We start from the raw sequence: 18,566 nt of genomic DNA on the forward strand, positions 1-18,566 counted from the left end.
TCTGATCTTCCATCGGTTTGGAATTTGGATTTTAAATACTAATTTCAGGTATTGCATTGCAAAAATTACATGATTTTAGCTGGTTTTTAGAAAAAAAATAAAAATCCAGTTCCAAAACCAGAACACGAAGATGAATCCAGATCCAAAGCCAAAACACGGGGATCAGTGCACATCTCTAATACATATATGTGCATTTGGCTCTTATGTAATATGTGATTTGTATAATATCTGATGGTATATTTGGTTTCATAGCTGAGCAAGTCTAGCAGCAGTGTATATAACATTTGGAGTGCCTACAAGGTTTGTTTTTGCTGAATTACCAGTATTAAATGTAGAGCTACGCATTAACCCAACAATTCATAAGCTTTTATATGTATAATATGCATTCAATTTTCTAAATATTAAACATGAGTGTTGATTGTTTTATGGTGGAAGACATACATAAAACATATATTAAGAGGATGATGAAACAAAGGGCATCCAGCCACCTTTGCAATTTTGCTACCATACACCCAAGTGTCAGTGTGCAGAATGTCTCCTTTATCTTCATTGGTGAGAAAAGCAGACTTACTGTACAGTAGTAAGTAGTAAGTATCAATTCAAATTTTTACAAAATTGGAAAATATGAATAAAAACTTTACAAATAGCAATGTGATTAACATTATAGATAATTCCATAAGAAGCACTGGAAATGTCATAGCTAACACACCATGTTAAAGCTGCTATTATTCATAAATCTATATAATAATCCATTAAGGTCTGTCCCGTTTCTGACATGCACAGTTGGAGTCAGGGTGCACACTTCCTAAGGCTCCCACTGCAGCGATGGGACAGGCCAAAGGGGGGGGGGGAAGCACATTCTGTGCAGGAAAGGGGTAAGTACTGTATGAAGTATGAACAGAGTGAGGATGGAGAGGGATAGAATGCGGAGGGGGGGCAGAGCTGGAAGCAGTCTGTCCAAGGTATGCCTTTATTAGTAATATATAAACAATAAGGATATTTATCATGTAGATACTAAGCCTGTTGTTGCTGAATTGCGCCAGTAGCTAAAAGAAAGATTATGTTTACAATCAGCATTTATATGGATTTGTTGACTCTGGGGTCCATTTATCATTGTATTTTTGAGGTATAATCCCTGAAAACACCAGATTTTAGGGGTTAACTACAAATATTAAGTTCCCCCCTGATGTATGAAGGGTCCGCAGAAGGTATCTCGGATACCGGCTGTGATATTTCCATTCCCGCAGGCAGCCGCATCCTCCATAGTATGGGGGATGTGATGCTACCAAATTTACCAACATCCGGAATGCGATGTTGAAGATGGCGTTAGCCGCTGTAGCCTATGATCGCATATTGTAATGTGATCGTGGGCGGTAATGTCATGGGGGCCTAAGCCACTAACTATTCATGGTGAGCCAGAACTACAACAGAAGCAGAATTAAACAGTAATAATAATATCCCCAGAAGTATAATAATAACATAACTTTTTCTGTTGTTTGTTTCAGGGCTTCAGACAGTTGGTATATTTCGTATTGGGAGCTCAAAGAAAAGAATTGAACAGGTGAGTGTCATGAGCAGTGGCAGATTTTACCTAGGGGCTGAAGCCTCCCCAGTAAAAATCCACCACTGAGTCAAGCATTTCAGCTCTGGTGCCAGTTACAGTAATCGCCCCCCACCCCCTCTCCTCGCTCTGGTCCTGTGCCCCCCCTCCCCCGTTCCGCTCCCGCATTGTCCTGTATGTGTATCCTATCCTATCTTCGGTGCAGGGCAAGCACAGCAGGGAGCAGGAGCCAGGCTCCCTGTGCAGACCTGCCTTGTGAGGAGGAGTTTGCTGGGTGTTGGCTTCCTATTGAAAGCTGTTACTGCTGACCTTATACAGTGACAGGGCTGGCAGGCTTAGGGAGGAAAACTCTTCCCCCTGGGACTACCAGTCCAGAGTGCTATTAGCAGCTACAGCTTCCAGCAGGAAGCCATTCTATGCTGAATCGCCACTTATAACCTGCCTCTAAAGGCTGCATACGGTGCAGCCCTAGAAGCTTTTTTACTGGGGATACATTTAGTATCCCGACACAGGGTATGCACTTAGAAAACCAACGCTGGAAGCCCAACAACTGTCAGAATCCTGGTGCCGGCATCCAGAAGGTAAGTAGCCGGGTAGAGGGGAGGGTTAGGGGTTAAGCACTAGGGAGAAGGTTAGGGTTAGGCAATAAGGAGGGAGGGTTAGGTTTAGGGTGAGGGGAGGGGGAGGTTAGGTTTAGGCACTAGGGGGAGAGGTTAGGTTCAGGCACCGGGGAGCGAGGGATCGTTCCGACCTTCATTACATTACATCATTCTGATGTGTACTTCGGATACCATATCGGCCCGGCTGCCGCCTTATCATCCGGTTACACATCTCTTCAATGGTACTTAACGCTGGGTACACACTAGACAATGTGCAAATGACGTGATGAGTGGTCCAATTTCCCTTCATCCCCAGAATAAACGTTATAATGAGTACACACTATGCAATCCTCCAAACGACGGAACAATATATCTTACATTGTTTGGTCGTTAGGTCGTTATCAATATATGGGCGTACATACTGGGTTGGGCATACACACTACTTCATTTGCACAAAATCACTAAAGATATCTTCTCATCTGCCATGCATGTACAGCAGATCAGAAGATGCCAGGAACAGACGGGAGTGCGCTATAGTGCATACACATTAGAAGATGTGGACGATTTGTCTGTTAGTTATTATAACTTTATGCCATAGCTTAAGGTGATTGATACCATGTGCAACCAGCAGTAGCTAGGCAATTTCAGCCCCACTTAAGTATAAAGGTAGGAGCCGTCACCGGTTGCAAGTGTTACTGTATATTCATGCTGTATACAAACAAAACAGTGGAAATTCTAATGAAAATTATATAATATACTTTCCATAGTAATTTATAATCTGTGTCATAAACCCGGAACGACGCACGTGCCACGGGGGGGGGGAGGTATCCCGTTGGATCCCTCTGACAGCACTTTGTGGATAGATGCCCATAGGCTTCTATTGGGTAACATTGGTTACCTATCAAGTTCAAGCTGCGGAAATATTTTTTTTACGAAGTGTCAATTAGAAATGCGGTCAAGTCCCAGAAAACCGAATTTTAGGGGACTTGACCGCATTATTGAAGACAGTGCATCCCACCCCCTATCACTTCTGCCCTTATTCCACTCCTCCTGTCAGTAAAAGTGGCTTTGGGTAGAAAAAAAATAGATTATAAATGTGAGTTTAGCAATTCTAACATTTAGGAGAATTATAAAATCTTGGGAGTGATATAAAGTGGATAGAAATAAAGTACCAACCAAATCAGCTTCTAATTGCCATTTTAACAGGCTAGGGGGCCCATTTATCAACGAGTTTTATCATACACAACAAGTTTTAAAACTCATTGTGTATGATAAGTGGCGCTCAAGCCAATCAGCTCCCAACTGTCATTTTTCAAACAGATGACAGTTAGGAGCTGATTGGCTGGAGCACCATTATCATACACAGCAAGTTTTAAAACTTGTATATGATAAAACTCGTTGATAAATGGGCCCTTATGTTTGAAAATTGACTGTTAGGGGCTGATTATACATTTCCCCCTTAGTTTTGATATTTTTCATAGAATCAGTCCTTTGATACAAGATTTATACAGTAGTAGGTTCCATACTTTGTATAATACTTTGTCCAGATGCTTGTTTTTATTCATTTCTGAAATTATTTCATTAATTTCTGCCACTTTTATATCTTGCTTTTCTAATATATTAATGTTACATTTATGTAATGGGATCTCCCAACTGCCATTACTAGTTCCTTAACTACAGATACCAGTAACTACAATGTGAAGGGGGTAGATGGTGTGTGGTAGTGGGGAGAAATTGTTACATCATTGGAATTCATTTCACCAGTTTTTGTAATATTAGTTGTTGTTTTAATTGTTTCCAATTGTTTTCAACATGTGTTAGATTAGCTAAAATTCTTAGATCATAGCTGGGTTGTGTACAATACAATTTTCAACATTTAAGAGAAATGTATGGTAATTGACCACTACTGTATGTTGTGGTAAAAAGTTTAAGGAAGCAATGCATAAATAGGGAAATGTAAAAATTCTGATAAGGATGTGTAAGAAGTTACTATCCGTGTGCATTGGGAATTATGGGTAGCAAAGTAATAAGGTTACAAATATGACACATGAAATTAAAACATTCCAGACGGTAAATTTATCAAGCAGCAATTTGGGCAAATTGCTGGGGGGGTTTTAGATAATTTTAAAACTGCAGGATGTATTAAAGGCAAAATAGCTGGAAAATCACAGCAAAAATATATTTTCCAAACCCGACATACTAAAAATCGCCATCACAACTTTTACACAGAAATAATACATATCGACGTATATACAGTCCCTATAGAAAATCATCATACCCTGTCAATCTCTTTACCTTTTGTCACATTATACCCTGGAAAATAAAATAAATAAAATAAAACTTTTTCCAAATTTATTTACATATCATAACCCTCAAAATCTTAACAATCAATATAATTTAATTACTAAAATAACTGACTTGAATAAGTGATCATACTCTTAGGGGTAAATTTACTAAGTTGGGAGTTCTATTAAGAAGTGATGTTGCCCATAGCAACCAATCAGATTCCAGGTATTACCTTCTAGAAGGTGCTAGATAAATGAGAAGTAGAATCTGTTTGGTTGCTATGGGCAACATCACTTCTTAAATAGAGCTCCCATCATAGTATATTTACCCCTTAGAGTAATCATAAACATTGCTGAAGTACGTCCAATGACCTTCTGGACCAGAAAACAGGCCAATTGGCCACCAATTGATTACACTACTAGTAGTGCATGGAAATGCAAATAATTCACCATGGTTGGAAAGGTGCTTTCAAAAGTGTTCAAAGATAAGGTTGTGGAAAGGCACGAGTTAGGAGAAGGATACAAAAAAAATTACTTTACTCTCCCACTGAGTACCACAATATAGTGTAATAATGTCATTGTATAATGTAGCCACCCGAGAATGTTAATATGAGGAGAATATGGTGGTCTATGAAGATCTTCTCCCAGCTTAGTATGGTCCCAACTCCCGTGAGAATCACCCAGATGTGACTGACATCCACTAAATACAGAGCTTGCATAAGGGAGTGCAGTTTTTCATGGTACTGAAGATAAATATACCTTTATGTGCCCATACATCGGCCTTACAATTAAGCATATATGTAAGATACTCCACACAAGACTTATCCTCATTCACATCTGGGTGATTCTTATGGGAGTTGGGACCATACTAAACCAGGAGAAGATCTTGATAGACCACCATATTCTCATATTCACATCCCCGGGTGGCTACATCATACAGTGAAATTATTACACTATATTGTGTTTCCCATTTATTTTTTATACTGGAGAATTACCATATACCGAAGGACGTGAGTCAGTTCCTTTGATGAACTTATTGTTGACTTGTTGGAACAATCAAGAGTGCAAGTGAGGTTGATTTGTATTGTTATGTGCTATTAGATATAAGGTGGTGACTTATTATTAACTACTGGAGTGCAGCACCATAGGGTTTGTACATTTTTGGTTTGTAATATTAGGATTCCCTCTGAGTATCGTTCAAAGCATTATTAAGAAATGGTAAGTATAGGGCACCACCAACACCTTGCCTAGATTGTACCGCCTCTCTAAACTGGTTGACAGAGCCAGGAGGATATTGAACAGGGATGCTACCAAGAGGCCAATGGCTGTATGGCTGAGATTGGTTGGTCTGCGCATGTTTGTGAATGTGCCACACTCAGTTCTGTTTGCGCTTTGCAAATAAACACTTAGAAGAGTCTGCAGACCCTCCAACATGATCCCTTCCATCAGGTACAAAATGCTCTGCTCCTGGACTTTCCTTTTAATTTATGATTGCCATCACATGTGTTAAGCTAGTTAATTGATGGAAAGATATTCCAGCACAGGTGACTGTAATCATAAATTAAGAGGGAAGTTTAGGACAAATGAGACCAAGATAGTACTTTTGGACGGAGGGCCTGATTCAGACCCACTCGCGAGCGGCTGTCCGCTCGCAAGTGGGTCGATGGTCTGCACTGCGCATGCGCACAACGGAGGGAGCTCCGTCGTGCGCATGCGCGAGACGCGATGAGCGAAGGACTTTCCTTCGCTCGTAGTGTCTGATCAAAGGGGGCGTGCTGTCGATGTTGATTGACAGCACACCCCCTTTGGTGGGCGTTCCGGGGGCGTGCCTGCCAGATGGAGGCGTTCCCAAGGGAACGCCTTCCGTCAGAAGTCGGCCCCACTGACATCACTAGTGATGTCTGTGGGAGTGATTTTGGCTCTGATAGAGCTAAAATCACTCCTGGCCTTGCGGTTGAGAAACTCAGCCGCAGGCTTCTGCTCGCAGTGGCGATGGTCGCGATGGTCAAGACCATCGCGACCATCAACCTGCACGCTCGTATATGCTGTGGGTGGTGACCCACAGCTATACGAGCGTCCAGGAGGACGCTCCATTTTAATGGAGGTGGGCCCTGATTCAGAGCGAGCGCTCTGGTCAGAGCGTCCGGCTCTGAATCAGGGCCTGAGCTCCAAGCGCTATATTTAGTGAAAACCAAACACACAGTACACTATCCAAAACACATATAACTACTGTAAAGCATGGTGGGGGTGTTTCTATTCAACAGGGACTAGGCATTTAGTCAGGACTGAAGGGAAGATGGATGCTGCCAAGTACACCCGAATTCTTGAGGAACACTTGCAGCCCACTGCTAGACAGCTGAAAATGGGCAGAGGTTCACCTTCCAGCACAATAATGACCCTAAACATACCACCAAGAAATTAACACAGTGGTTTAATGATATCCAAACCAACTTATTGCTGTAATTGCAGCAGAAGGTGGCTCTCCAAAGTATTAACTCAGGGCACTGATCACTTTTCCAACTCTGAAATGCTAGTTTTTAATTTTTTATTTATATTCAGAATTGTTGCCTTTTCATTCTAGTTGAATGTACAAATCAAGCTGAAAAAAGTTTGATTTCATTTATTTAATTTTTCAGGGTGTAATGTGACAAAAGGATTTTGACAGGGTTTGATGATTTTGTATAGGTACTGTATCAACAAATGGTTCATAAACCTCAGGGATACCTGCTGGAAAAAAAGTTGGTAATGGTAGGAGATAAACCGCAGGCAGTTTGAGCCATCTTGTCTGTCAGCATGTAATAAAAATAATAACTAGCTGTTGACCGCAGCTTTGCCTACAATAAAATCACTTCTGCCAACATTTTTTTTATTTGAGGTGTTATAGTTAGATTGCTTTGCATAGGGGCCCTGTCAGCAGTGCTTTACAGACTGGTGGCAGCAGTGCCTTCACCCACCACTCACAACAATGTCACTGTGGGGGCTCTGTTTGCCTAATTCTTACCTTGTGAAGGCAGATGAGTCCCTTCTCCTTTCTGCTGCTGCTCTTCCATCCTCTCTCTCCCACGGCTGCTCCCAGAATGCCATGCACAATGACGTCACACCCGGCACCGGTATTCTGGGAGACTCGGACACCCAGTGGGAGGAAACAAATGATGCCGCAGCTTATAAATATGGCAGTGCTAGAGCAGCCGGGCGCCGTCAGATTAAATGGGTGACTGCTGCCGTACCCTCAGGCTGCAGCGCCCCAGGCGATAACCCTGCTTGCCCGCCCCTAGAACCGGCACTGCCTGTGCACAGACTGCTATGTAGCCTATCCTATTCAAGTGAACATGGGCCCAAAGTACCTCTCACACCACCTCTTACCGGCTGCGCGCATAGTGCCACACCTATCCCTTGTATTGATGATGTCAATAAATTTAGGTTTTTTTATTGCTCAGATTTACGTTGAAGAATCAAGATGAAACAAAGTGCAGGTTATTTCTAGTAGTTTCCACTACAAAATGTCATGGTTTTAGTATTCTGTAGACATTTGAGTAGGACTGAAGTGCAATGGAGGATTGATGATACTCTGACTCATGAGTCTACACAGAAAATAGGCACACTAGTGACTATATAGGAACCATGGACTGGTGATATGTATGGCTACAGAACTGGAACTGGAGTGAACAGTCCTGATGCTCAGGGCAGCCCCTAGCCTTGTGGCCTGCGAAGTCCAGCAAGACCAGGGACAAGAGTGACCTATGGAACTCACAACAATATATTTCTGGCAGAGCGGAACTAAGAACTCAGGCCAGGAATCGGAGTCTTATGTAATCAGGGTAGAGCTTGAGGAAGCTAAAACCTTGATACTTCTCTGACGCAGGACATGGAACCCTAACCTGGAACCCTAACCTAGTGAGCAAATCAGGTAGTGAGTGTCAGGATAGGTAATACAGCTTACTGGACACCTCAGTGTAGAGACCATATACTGAACATTGAACACTAGCCCTGAAACCTGCACCCTACTCAGAACCAGCACAAGACAATAGCCCACAGCACAGGGAAACCAATACAAGTTCAACACAATAGTATAGCCGTTTAACCTGAAGTGAACCACAGATTGTGGAGTTTACAGAGTACAGGAGACTTACATGCACTGTCCTAATGGTAGCAGCCAGCGACACCGCCGTAGAGCGGGATCCACAGAGATGGTACGAGCAGTGATACACAGCAGCAGATGGGATGAGCAGCAGATGCACACGACGGCTCGGTAACGGAGCAGCAGGACGGCAAGTCTGTATGCAGCATGGGAGCTGCAGTGCTGGAAGATGGCGGTGATACACAGCAGCAGATGGTATGCAGGTAACAGCTTGCAGAGAGCGGCACTGGATAGCTGAGGATGGTAAACAGTGAGTGCCTACGCTGTAACAAATAGAAGTCATTGGAGATATAACAAGACACAGATAATGAGACCTGGAGCCTAGAACAGTGTTGGCTAACCTTGACACTCCAGCTGTTGTGGAACTATATATCCCAGCATGCCCTGCCACAGTTTTAGCATGCCCTAATAGCAAAACTGTAGCAGTGCATGCTGGGTTATGTAGTTCCATAACAACTGGAGTGTCAAGGTTAGCCAACACTGGCCTAGAACTATCCTGTGAACGAATACTTTGTTCAGGTTGAATCCAGGGGCTGCATTAAATAGGGAGTGGTGAAATGTCATTGGCCTGGCTGACCAGATTAGCACACAGGTGCATCAAGCAATTACAGGGAAATGTCTCTGAGGTGTTTTGAACACAGAAATGAATGAGTGTTTCAATCTGTATGTGATGCTAAATGATGCAGTTTTCATGGAAATCGATTTAGTAGTTTTTGCATCAACTTGGAGCAAACAGACAGATGCAACGTTCTTATAATATTAGTTTAGATAAATAAAATGTAAAAAAATTATGTTGAAAAAAAAAAACTCTTCTCCCCTTCACTAATGGGCTGTGGGCCTGATTCAGAGCCGGACGCTCTTTCAGAGCGCTCGCTCTGAATCAGGGCCCTTCTTCTCTTTTTTAGAGCAGCCTCCTGGCCGCTCGCATAGCTGTGGGTGCAGCTATAGCGAGCGGCCAAAAAGATGGTCGCGATGGTCAAGACCATCGCAACCATCGGGCTTGCGACGAGACCCTTGTGGTAGGGTCTCATCTGCCGCAAGCCCAGGAGTGCTTTTGGCTCTATCAGAGCCAAAAGCACTCCCACTGACATCACTTGTGATGTCAGTGGGGCCGGCCCCAGACGGTAGGTGTTCCCATGGGAATGCCTCCGTCTCGCCAGCCACGCCCCCGGCACGCCCACCAAAGGGGGCGTGCTGTCACTCACCATCGACAGCACGCCCCCTTTGTAGCGAGACCCATAGCGACGGCTTGCCCGTCGCTATGCAGGTCTCGCACATGCGCACGACGGAGCCGGCTCCCTCGTGCGCATGCGCACTGGCCCAACATCGACCCGCTTGCGAGCACTGAGCGCTCGCGAGCGGGTCTGAATCAGGCCCTGTGCCCCTTAGGTCCCAGTCCTCTAGGGGGCTTTAGACTGCTAAGCATTCCTGGCCTAATGCCTTTTAGCATTGGGCTCCTCCTAATGACTCTGTATATACCAGGGCAAGGAAGTAGTTAAGCGCCCCATAGATGTTATGATTGAAAATAGGACCTGATTTAGAGCCGCTCGTTAGATGCGTACGCTCGCACCCAGCGTATGCAAATTTGGCTCAGTGACGGCAAGGCAGGCGATCGCATGGCAAGGCATAAGCATGGCCACTATTGTCTTGGCATGCGATCGCTTTGTGTATGTAGACGCCCACCAGCCTGTCTTAAGACGCCCACTTGCGGACGTCATCTCCAGGAAGTGTATGCAACCATCGGTACATCGGGTACCATCAGAAGCGAACACACTTGAGTGTTAAAATCGTAATGTGTACAATGGCGCTGCCTCTTAATTATGCACGCCTCTGAAACTGCGTTGAGATGCTGAGGCATGCCTGCGTTCGCACCTCCACTCCCCTGTTTTTAATGGCCAGCCCCTGTCACCACCCACAAACGGCTTCTTCAGTCACTCACTCTGCTGGGCAGTCTATGCACAATGAGTGAACGCTTCCCGATCTCTATCACTGGTTCGTGCACTGCGATACGTACGCATGCTCAGAATGCAAAAATCGACCAGCTACGAGCGAACGCATCCTAGCGAGCGGCTCTGAATCAGATCCATAGTGCCAACTTATTAATTAAGTAATAGTGAGGGCTCCTTATTATTTTAATAGTTATTAGTGGCTCCATATTTAGTTTAATAGTATTGCCGCCATAATGATTTTAAAAAGTAATATCCCTACCATACGATATAATGTTTCCTCCACATATTGCCCCAAAAATGTTCCATAGTATAGTGGTCTCAGTAAGTTCTTACCTATACTCTTCTTCTTTTTCTTGGACATAATCTTTGTTAAAAAAAAATGAAATCCTAATACTTCCAGTTCCAGTTGGATGGCGTAGACAGCTCCATCTTAGAGCTCCGCTGACAGTTGACCAAAAAAAACAAATTTTAACCATCTCCTGGAGCCTCTATTCACAGCGCAACACAGTGATTCCACCCCCTAAGCATTCCATTACCCCATATGGATACATTCCTCTCCCCCTCACCTCTGGCTAAGACATCACAGCTGCAGCAGGAGAAACGCTGGGCGGATCCCAACATGGCGGAAACGCAGCAGAGAATGTGTTTCCAGCTTCCAAAAAGTCTGCAGCATCACCGGATGTCCCCCCTGCCTTACTGGTAAGCCTTGCTCCTGATGCTCTAGCCACTAATGGGGACATTGCTGAGGCAATTAAATCCTTTACTCTCTCAGGCAGTCTCTGTGATCACTGCCCAATTACACCAGCTCACACAATGAGTCTCTTCTGCTGAATCTCAGTTAAGAGCCACAGTACCGGATGTGACAGATTTGCAGCACTCTGCGCAGTCTCTCTTCAAGGAAAGCTATCAGCTTTGATACAAGGTTGATGACCTGACAATTAGGTCCCGCAGGAATAATATTAGGCTTGTGGGACTACCTGAAACAATCAAAGGGGCAACACCTTGCACCTTACCTGATATTTTACAAGGAAGAATGCCGTGATCTAGTCATTGGAAGATTACACAGATTTGGTCCAGCCTCCTCTTCCCCCAACTCCAGCTCGAGGGTGACTTTATTTACAGTTACATCCTTGCCTGTAGCGCAGTGAATCGTGCCATGCGATGTACTCCCGTGATTGGAGATGCGTATTTGTGTCTCCATAGGAATGAATGAGAGATGCACTCCTGTGATTTGGGATGCGCCATAGTGTATTGTGCATAGCGCGATGCGCGTGCATATTTGTGGCGCGATCAGCCACAATGAACTTGGGCACATCTGTAGATGCCTTAACTATATCCACAAATCGGTGCTTTGGTCTGCATCCCGCAAAATGTGATCCATCTCATGGGAGGGTCATCGTTATATATTTCAGGACTATTCAGTTGAACTTACCAGGGCATGCAAAGCCTTCTTGCTTATTCGCACCCAACTTACAAATTCTCACTATTTCCCACACGTCTCCACATATAAGATGGATTCTCACACAAGGACTTTACTTCCCAGGAGGATGCCGCAGCCTATTTACAGGAATCCCTGCAGGCTTTACCCTCAGATAAAACCGACCCACCTTCTACTCCCACAAGCCATACCTCACAGAAGTCTCCAGCACGCTGACCTATATTGTCAAAGCTATGTAAGATCCTTCAGAGATATTGCTGTAGTGTAGTGATTGGCGCCTTGCTCAAATTTCATTTGTAGTAAGCTCACCCTGTTGTTTTGAAATATGACCTGCTCTCAAAATGAATATTGGTCTTTGCGCCTTTTTACACATTTATTGCTCTGTTGATTTTTATAGTTGTATTGCCTGTCATCTCTGCTACAATCCTAGCTCTTCTGTTTATTTGGCAGGGGGCACAGCTCTATTTGGAAGTCATATATATATATATATATATATATATATATATATATATATATGACCCTGTCATCTTATTATATCATTGTTTGTTTTGTTTAGTACTTAGATTGAGTTATGCTGCAGCTTATGGGAGGGCATTATTATATTATGTACCCTGTCTGGTGGGTATTGGTATCAGTACAGGGGGGTTCTGTGACTGTTCCCCCCATATTTATTCCAGTCACCAATAACTGCCCTCCCATTTATATAAGTGGTAGTCACCAATAACTGTCCCTCTGTCCTGTCATCTGTCAGTGATGCTATGAATGGAGAGGCCTGGCCTCATTCTGGAGGAGGGGATTACAGGGACTATCTGCCACCCACACCTTTGTATTGAGACCTGTCTTACGCCTAACCCAAAGTGTAATCTCCATACATGTAAATGACTCTGCAATAGTTATCGCATAAAGGAGATGTCTAGATGGGTTAGACCAGGGGTAGGCAACGTGAGGCACTCCAGCTGATATGGAGCTACACTACCCAGTATACCCTTTCAGCCAGTGGGCATTAGGTTTGCTACCCCTGTAGCTAGTTAGTGATAGATAAATCAACCGTTGAAACAGGTATGTGCTGTGTGCAGTGTTGTGAAAGGGCTACACTAAATTTGGAATCGGTATGAAATACCGCCGGCCACATGGTTAGATTCCCGGCAGCGCCAGGCCGACCAAAGCAGAGTTCCCAGCAGCGGAACCCCAACAGTGCTGGAAATCCCGATCGTCGATAGGTAAGTACTGACTAACCTAACCCTAACCATCCTTAGGGGTGCCTAACCCTAATCCCCTCTCTAAGTGCCTAACCCTAATCCCCTCTCTAAGTGCCTAACCCTAACCCCCTCCTTCCCCGCTGCCTAAACTTAAGTCCCCTGGGGGGTGCCTAACCCTAAGTCCCCCCCGGGGGTGCCTAACCCTAACCCTCACTCCCCTTAGCCTAACCCTAACCCTCCCGGGGGGGTGCCCTAACCCTAAGACCCCCCCGGGTGCCCTAAACCTAACCCTCTCCCCCCACGGCTGTCCACTCGCGGCGCCCGGCATCCCTTCGATCAGGATGCTGGGCGCTGGTCTCCCGGCGTCGGGGAAATGTCAGGCGTCTACATCTTGACGCCCGGCAATTCACCCTCGACGGGACATGACAGTCGGGAAGCCGGCTGCCGGTATTAAGACAGCCGGCTTCCCAATTGTATACCAAAAATTTGGGGTATACTGTGTGGCATAACATGACCTGGGGACAGGTATGAGCATGTGATAGAATACATAGGGGGAGGAGCCCTAGATTGCACACCCTAAGCACAATGTGAGGTGCTACCTGCTGAGACTTGTAGTGCTGCAAGCAGAAAATCAGAAACAAATGCAAGTGCACACTCTAACTATGCTGAACCTAATAATAATACTGCTAAATTGTATCCAAGAGGTTCTTAGCGTAATGATGGCCATAATTATTGGCCTGCCCACCATATCCAGGTGACCTCCATCAGGCAGGTCCCTAACACTCCTATGGAACAAATACAGGGCACAGGACTCCCCAGGCCAACCCAGCAGAACTGCCCCATGGCATCACACTAATGTGAGATGTAAGGTGAAGGTTAGAGAACATTAAAGAAAGCCTGTGTGTTAAGTCCTACATAAGTAGGAGGTTATAATTAAAAGTGTATAAGGTGCTACATATATAAAAAACAAACTAAAGAAGTGAAAAAGTGTACATTATGATGCCATGAAACAGTCCAGCCACACCAGACCAGAGATCCCCGCATCCCAATACCAGTCCCAAAACTGACACACAGCATATATATAGTAGGTCTTACCCTCACTGTGCCTTGTTATATGTGCAGTCTTGGAGTGCAAGGACTCCTTGCTAATTAAAAACACCCAGGAACAGGTGGGAGGGGTGCTAATCAAGGTGGAAGGAGTCTCGTCCTTCCAGTGTACATACATACACACAGTACAGAATACATAGGGGGAGGGGCCCTAGATTGCATGTGATAGAATCTGATGACCATTGAAGAAGCAGTTTGGTGGTCTGATTCATGCAGAGTGATTAAACTTTTAAGATGACTCCTTGATTTTACAAATATTTGTCGAGCTCTGAGATAGAAGTTACCTGTACTACAATAGACCCTAATGGGCGTTTTTTTATAGCAGAAGTCTTGATACAAGGTCACAAATACATTGTATGTAATGCATATGTTCCCAATACTTATTCGAAGTCTTTCTTCCAATAGTTATTGGCAAAACTAAGCACATCAAATTATATCCCCCTGATCTTCTGAGGTGACAATAACCTGATATAATCCCCCCCTGCTTGCTAAATCAGATTCCATAGTATCTTCCCCCTTCTCTACCGAAGTTACAGTAGGTGTTCCATTACTCTCCAAACGCTTTCACCTGGTAGACATATGAAGAGTTTTACACCCCACTGACAGGGATTACACCTGCTTGTCTGCAGCACATGGAACCCTTTACAGAATCGACTACATTTTACTCTCTTCCACTTTACTACCTAAAGTTTCAGAAACACATGCTGAACCAATAGGTCTTTCTGACCATGCCTTGGTATGGTCTACCTTACATAGTGACACAGACAGAGGGACTTACCATCAATAGCGGTTCCCTACACATCTCTCCCACTCCTTAAATACAAACTAGAATCAGCCTGGGAGGAATATAGACTCAATAATTTGGCACAAGGAGTCAGACCCTCTTTTATTCTGGCAAATGGTCAAAGATTCTCATCTGTTTACATTGAGTGACAAGCAAATCTAAATTATGCTTATCATCAATACAAATTGCATCCTTTCCCCCACTAAACATCCATACATGACTGCTAAAACACACTGAGAGGAACATCTCCAACAAATGTGAAATTGTTAACCTCATTAATGTAAATTACCGGTTCGACAACTTTGGGAACAAAACAGGTCGCCTCTTGACAAATCTCCTTCATGGCTCCTGACCCCTCATGGTAGTGCACCCTTTACAAACCTCACATGGTTCTTTGACCTCCTCCTGTGCTCAGATTACAGAAATGATGAGGTATTTCTAATAAGAATTTGTATTCCCAGGCTAAATCTCTTCCTATATCTCCTTCTTCTCCTCAGTCCACATATCCTTCCTCCCCCCGGACATCCTCACTTCCCTCAACTCCATCACACATCTCACCACTTCCTTCAACTCCATCACACATCTCATCCACCCTTATTGATTGGAATAATATTTCATACTCTGAACAACCACCTGAATTGGCATCAACACTGACGGTTACGTTTTCACTTCTAGAAATAACTAAAACCAATCAACGTCTTAAAACATCCAAATCCCCTGGGCTGGATGGGCCCCAAACCAGATAGAGATCTCTCATTACCCGATTGCTATAGACCCTTCTCTCTTTAGAAATTAGACTATAAAATTTGTGCAAAGATTCTAGCTGACAGGCTGAAACCTCATATCATCCACCCTGATCAGACAGGTTTTATATGGGGCCATCATGTCAGACAGGTCTTATCTGCCATACACCACTCTAACACTGAATACTTCAACCGCTAACTTGATATTATCCCTTGATGCCGAGAAGGCTTTTGACCTCATCTCCTGAGACCACTTGTTGAACACCCTACTCCACTTTGGTTTCCCGCCTTCCTGTGTCTCCACTCTAAAAACCCTTTTTGACATTGTAATGGTCACTTATCCCCACCCTTTATGATACAAAAAGATACACGGCAGGGATGTCCTCGCTTTCCTCTCCTCTTTGGTATTGTGCTAGAACCCCTTGCCATAGCTTTACGCAGTTCTCCCACATTTCATGGAGTTCATGTCAGCAATGTTGATCTTAAAGTATCGCTATTTGCAGATGATATGCTGCTATTTCTATACGATTTACCCTCTTCAATTCCAGAAGTGCTGAGAATCATATCATCCTTTAGCTCCTTTTCTGGATACAAGATCAATGTTGACAAATCCAATATCCTTCCTATTGGAAATCCTTTACTCCCCTTAACCTCCCTCCCAGATTTAGCAACTTTTAAACAACCCTCCACACAAGTAAATATTTAAGCATCCACAGAGCTTGCATACATGTATTCCCTGTACAACGCAGCAGACACCTGGTACCTGACAAAGATGGTTGTTGCTTGAAATGCCATCATGACAGCACCACATTGATAATTGATTTTGGAAATGTGGCAAAATTAAAATCTTTGGAACAGAATACTGGCTTACCTGTGTTCTAACTTTTCTAATTGGAATCTAGGTCCCCACAGAAAAGAATGTAGAACATTTTTATGACAAATGGGGCTGTTATATAAAGGAGGTTAAAACACAGCATCACGAATCTACAAACTGGTAGTACCTATATCGTCATCTAATGTCTAAGCTCTATAAAGATATGTGCAAAGTTCTATTTACTACACCCCAGGAACATACAGTACTCCTAATATTTTTTTTCTATCCCCATTTCATTCCTTCATGGTATTATGCAGTCAAATGTCATTGTTGGTTAGTGAGACCACTTTGATGTATTTCCTCATAACATACTTCTTAGTGACAACCCCCCCCCCCAACTGTTCCCCTCCTACTTCTTCCCTTATCTGTTTTCCCTGATCGTTTGCTCATGACACCTCACTGTTAATATCATGTGCATATTGATGATTATGGTTTTACAGATTTATGGAATACCCTTTTTCTTAACTCCTAAACATTATTGTTCCATCCTGTGTTGATGCTACGTTTTTGCTAGACTATTTTTATTGTATTATTTATGACCAGTCACTACTGTATATGCTCTCATTTTTTTCTTTTTTTCTTTTCACTTTACTGATTGTTCAGATGCTAATTGTTATTGCATACCATTGTCTCATGTTTATGACTTAAAAAAAAATAAAAGATTTTTTCAGAAATCCCTTTAAAGCAGGAAACACCATTCAGAAAGATCATCTGACTCAAAATAATGAATCCATAAATATCTAGGTGTCCGTCTACTTCATAAAAGGGTAGCCAATCAGGCCATTTGAGTTTTACTTTCTAAACCAATAAATACAGTGGTTTCAAAGAGAAATCTAGTTCATATAATTTACCCCATTATATCATGTGCAGAGTAGGGATGTGCAGGCTCGTATAGGTTCGAGTTTGCACGTTGAGTTCGGATTTTTCCCTCCAAAAAAACGGAACTCAGAAAGAGGCAAAACGTCATCTTGCATGGACGAACATCATCATTCCTGGACTTGATGATGTTCGTCCATGCAAGATGACGTCTTGCCTCTTTCTGAGTTCCGTTTTTTTGGAGGGAAAAATCCGAACTCAATGTGCAAACTCGAACCTATCCGAGCCTGCACATCCCTAGTGCAGAGCCATAGGAGAGTACTTTTAAGCCCTGGTCTTGCCCCCGTCCATCCGCTATTTTAAATTTTAATGCCCCTGAACTATTTGTAGGTCAGATTGGGGGAGATTTCTCACCATCCTTGGACCTCCTTATTTTTCTGTAGTTTATGGAGTTTGTCTGGATATCATACTGATCCCCAAACCGCAGCAACCAATCAGATTCTATCTGTCCTTTTTCAAACACTTAGGGCCCCTTTTAACAATGAGACATGACCCCTTCAGCAGTCGCTAAAAGGGTTATGTCCTCCTTTCAATATTTAATAAACAGTGGTAAACTAGGATTATCACTGTTTGTCACTGCTGTTGCTATAGCTTTTTCAGCTTCGCGTCTTTACCAAGATGAAGCAGGAAGCAGTACCAACATGACGTATAAACATCTCATCTGCCGAAGTGGGGGACTGAAAACTGACAGGGCCCATGCGCTGTGTCTCACCTCCCGGCCGGCTCCACTGGGCATGTGCAAGATCTCGCAAGCATTGCAAGATCTCCCATGCACAGCCTGGAGCCTAGCAGCTGCCGCAGCCAGGGGCAGTGCTGTCCCTGCTGTGGTGGGGCAACAACAGCTGCAGATGTCAAAATAAATAGCTGCAGCTGTCAGGACTGTCAGTGCCACTGATCGCTCATACATTGGGTGGCACATCTGCATGCTATCTTAGCACCCCTGTCATTTAACACTCAACCCCGCATTAATACATGGGGAGAAGCGATATCAGCAAACATAACGTGTGCTGATA

The 18,566-nt window shown here is 43.8% G+C and overlaps 1 protein-coding gene across 1 annotated transcript in view; it reads left to right on the forward strand.

Annotated features, from left to right (window-relative positions):
• Positions 1-18,566, forward strand: part of LOC148508677 (rho GTPase-activating protein 6-like) — a 243,830-nt gene that overhangs the window by 167,917 nt on the left and 57,347 nt on the right. Inside the window, exon 6 of the mRNA XM_088444291.1 lies at positions 1,506-1,561. Coding sequence (XP_088300417.1) covers positions 1,506-1,561 — 56 coding nt within the window. The remainder of the gene's footprint in view (positions 1-1,505; positions 1,562-18,566) is intronic.

Source organism: Taudactylus pleione, unplaced genomic scaffold (genome assembly GCF_031769625.1).
Source record: "Taudactylus pleione unplaced genomic scaffold, aTauple2 ptg000352l, whole genome shotgun sequence".
NCBI lineage: Eukaryota > Metazoa > Chordata > Amphibia > Anura > Myobatrachidae > Taudactylus > Taudactylus pleione.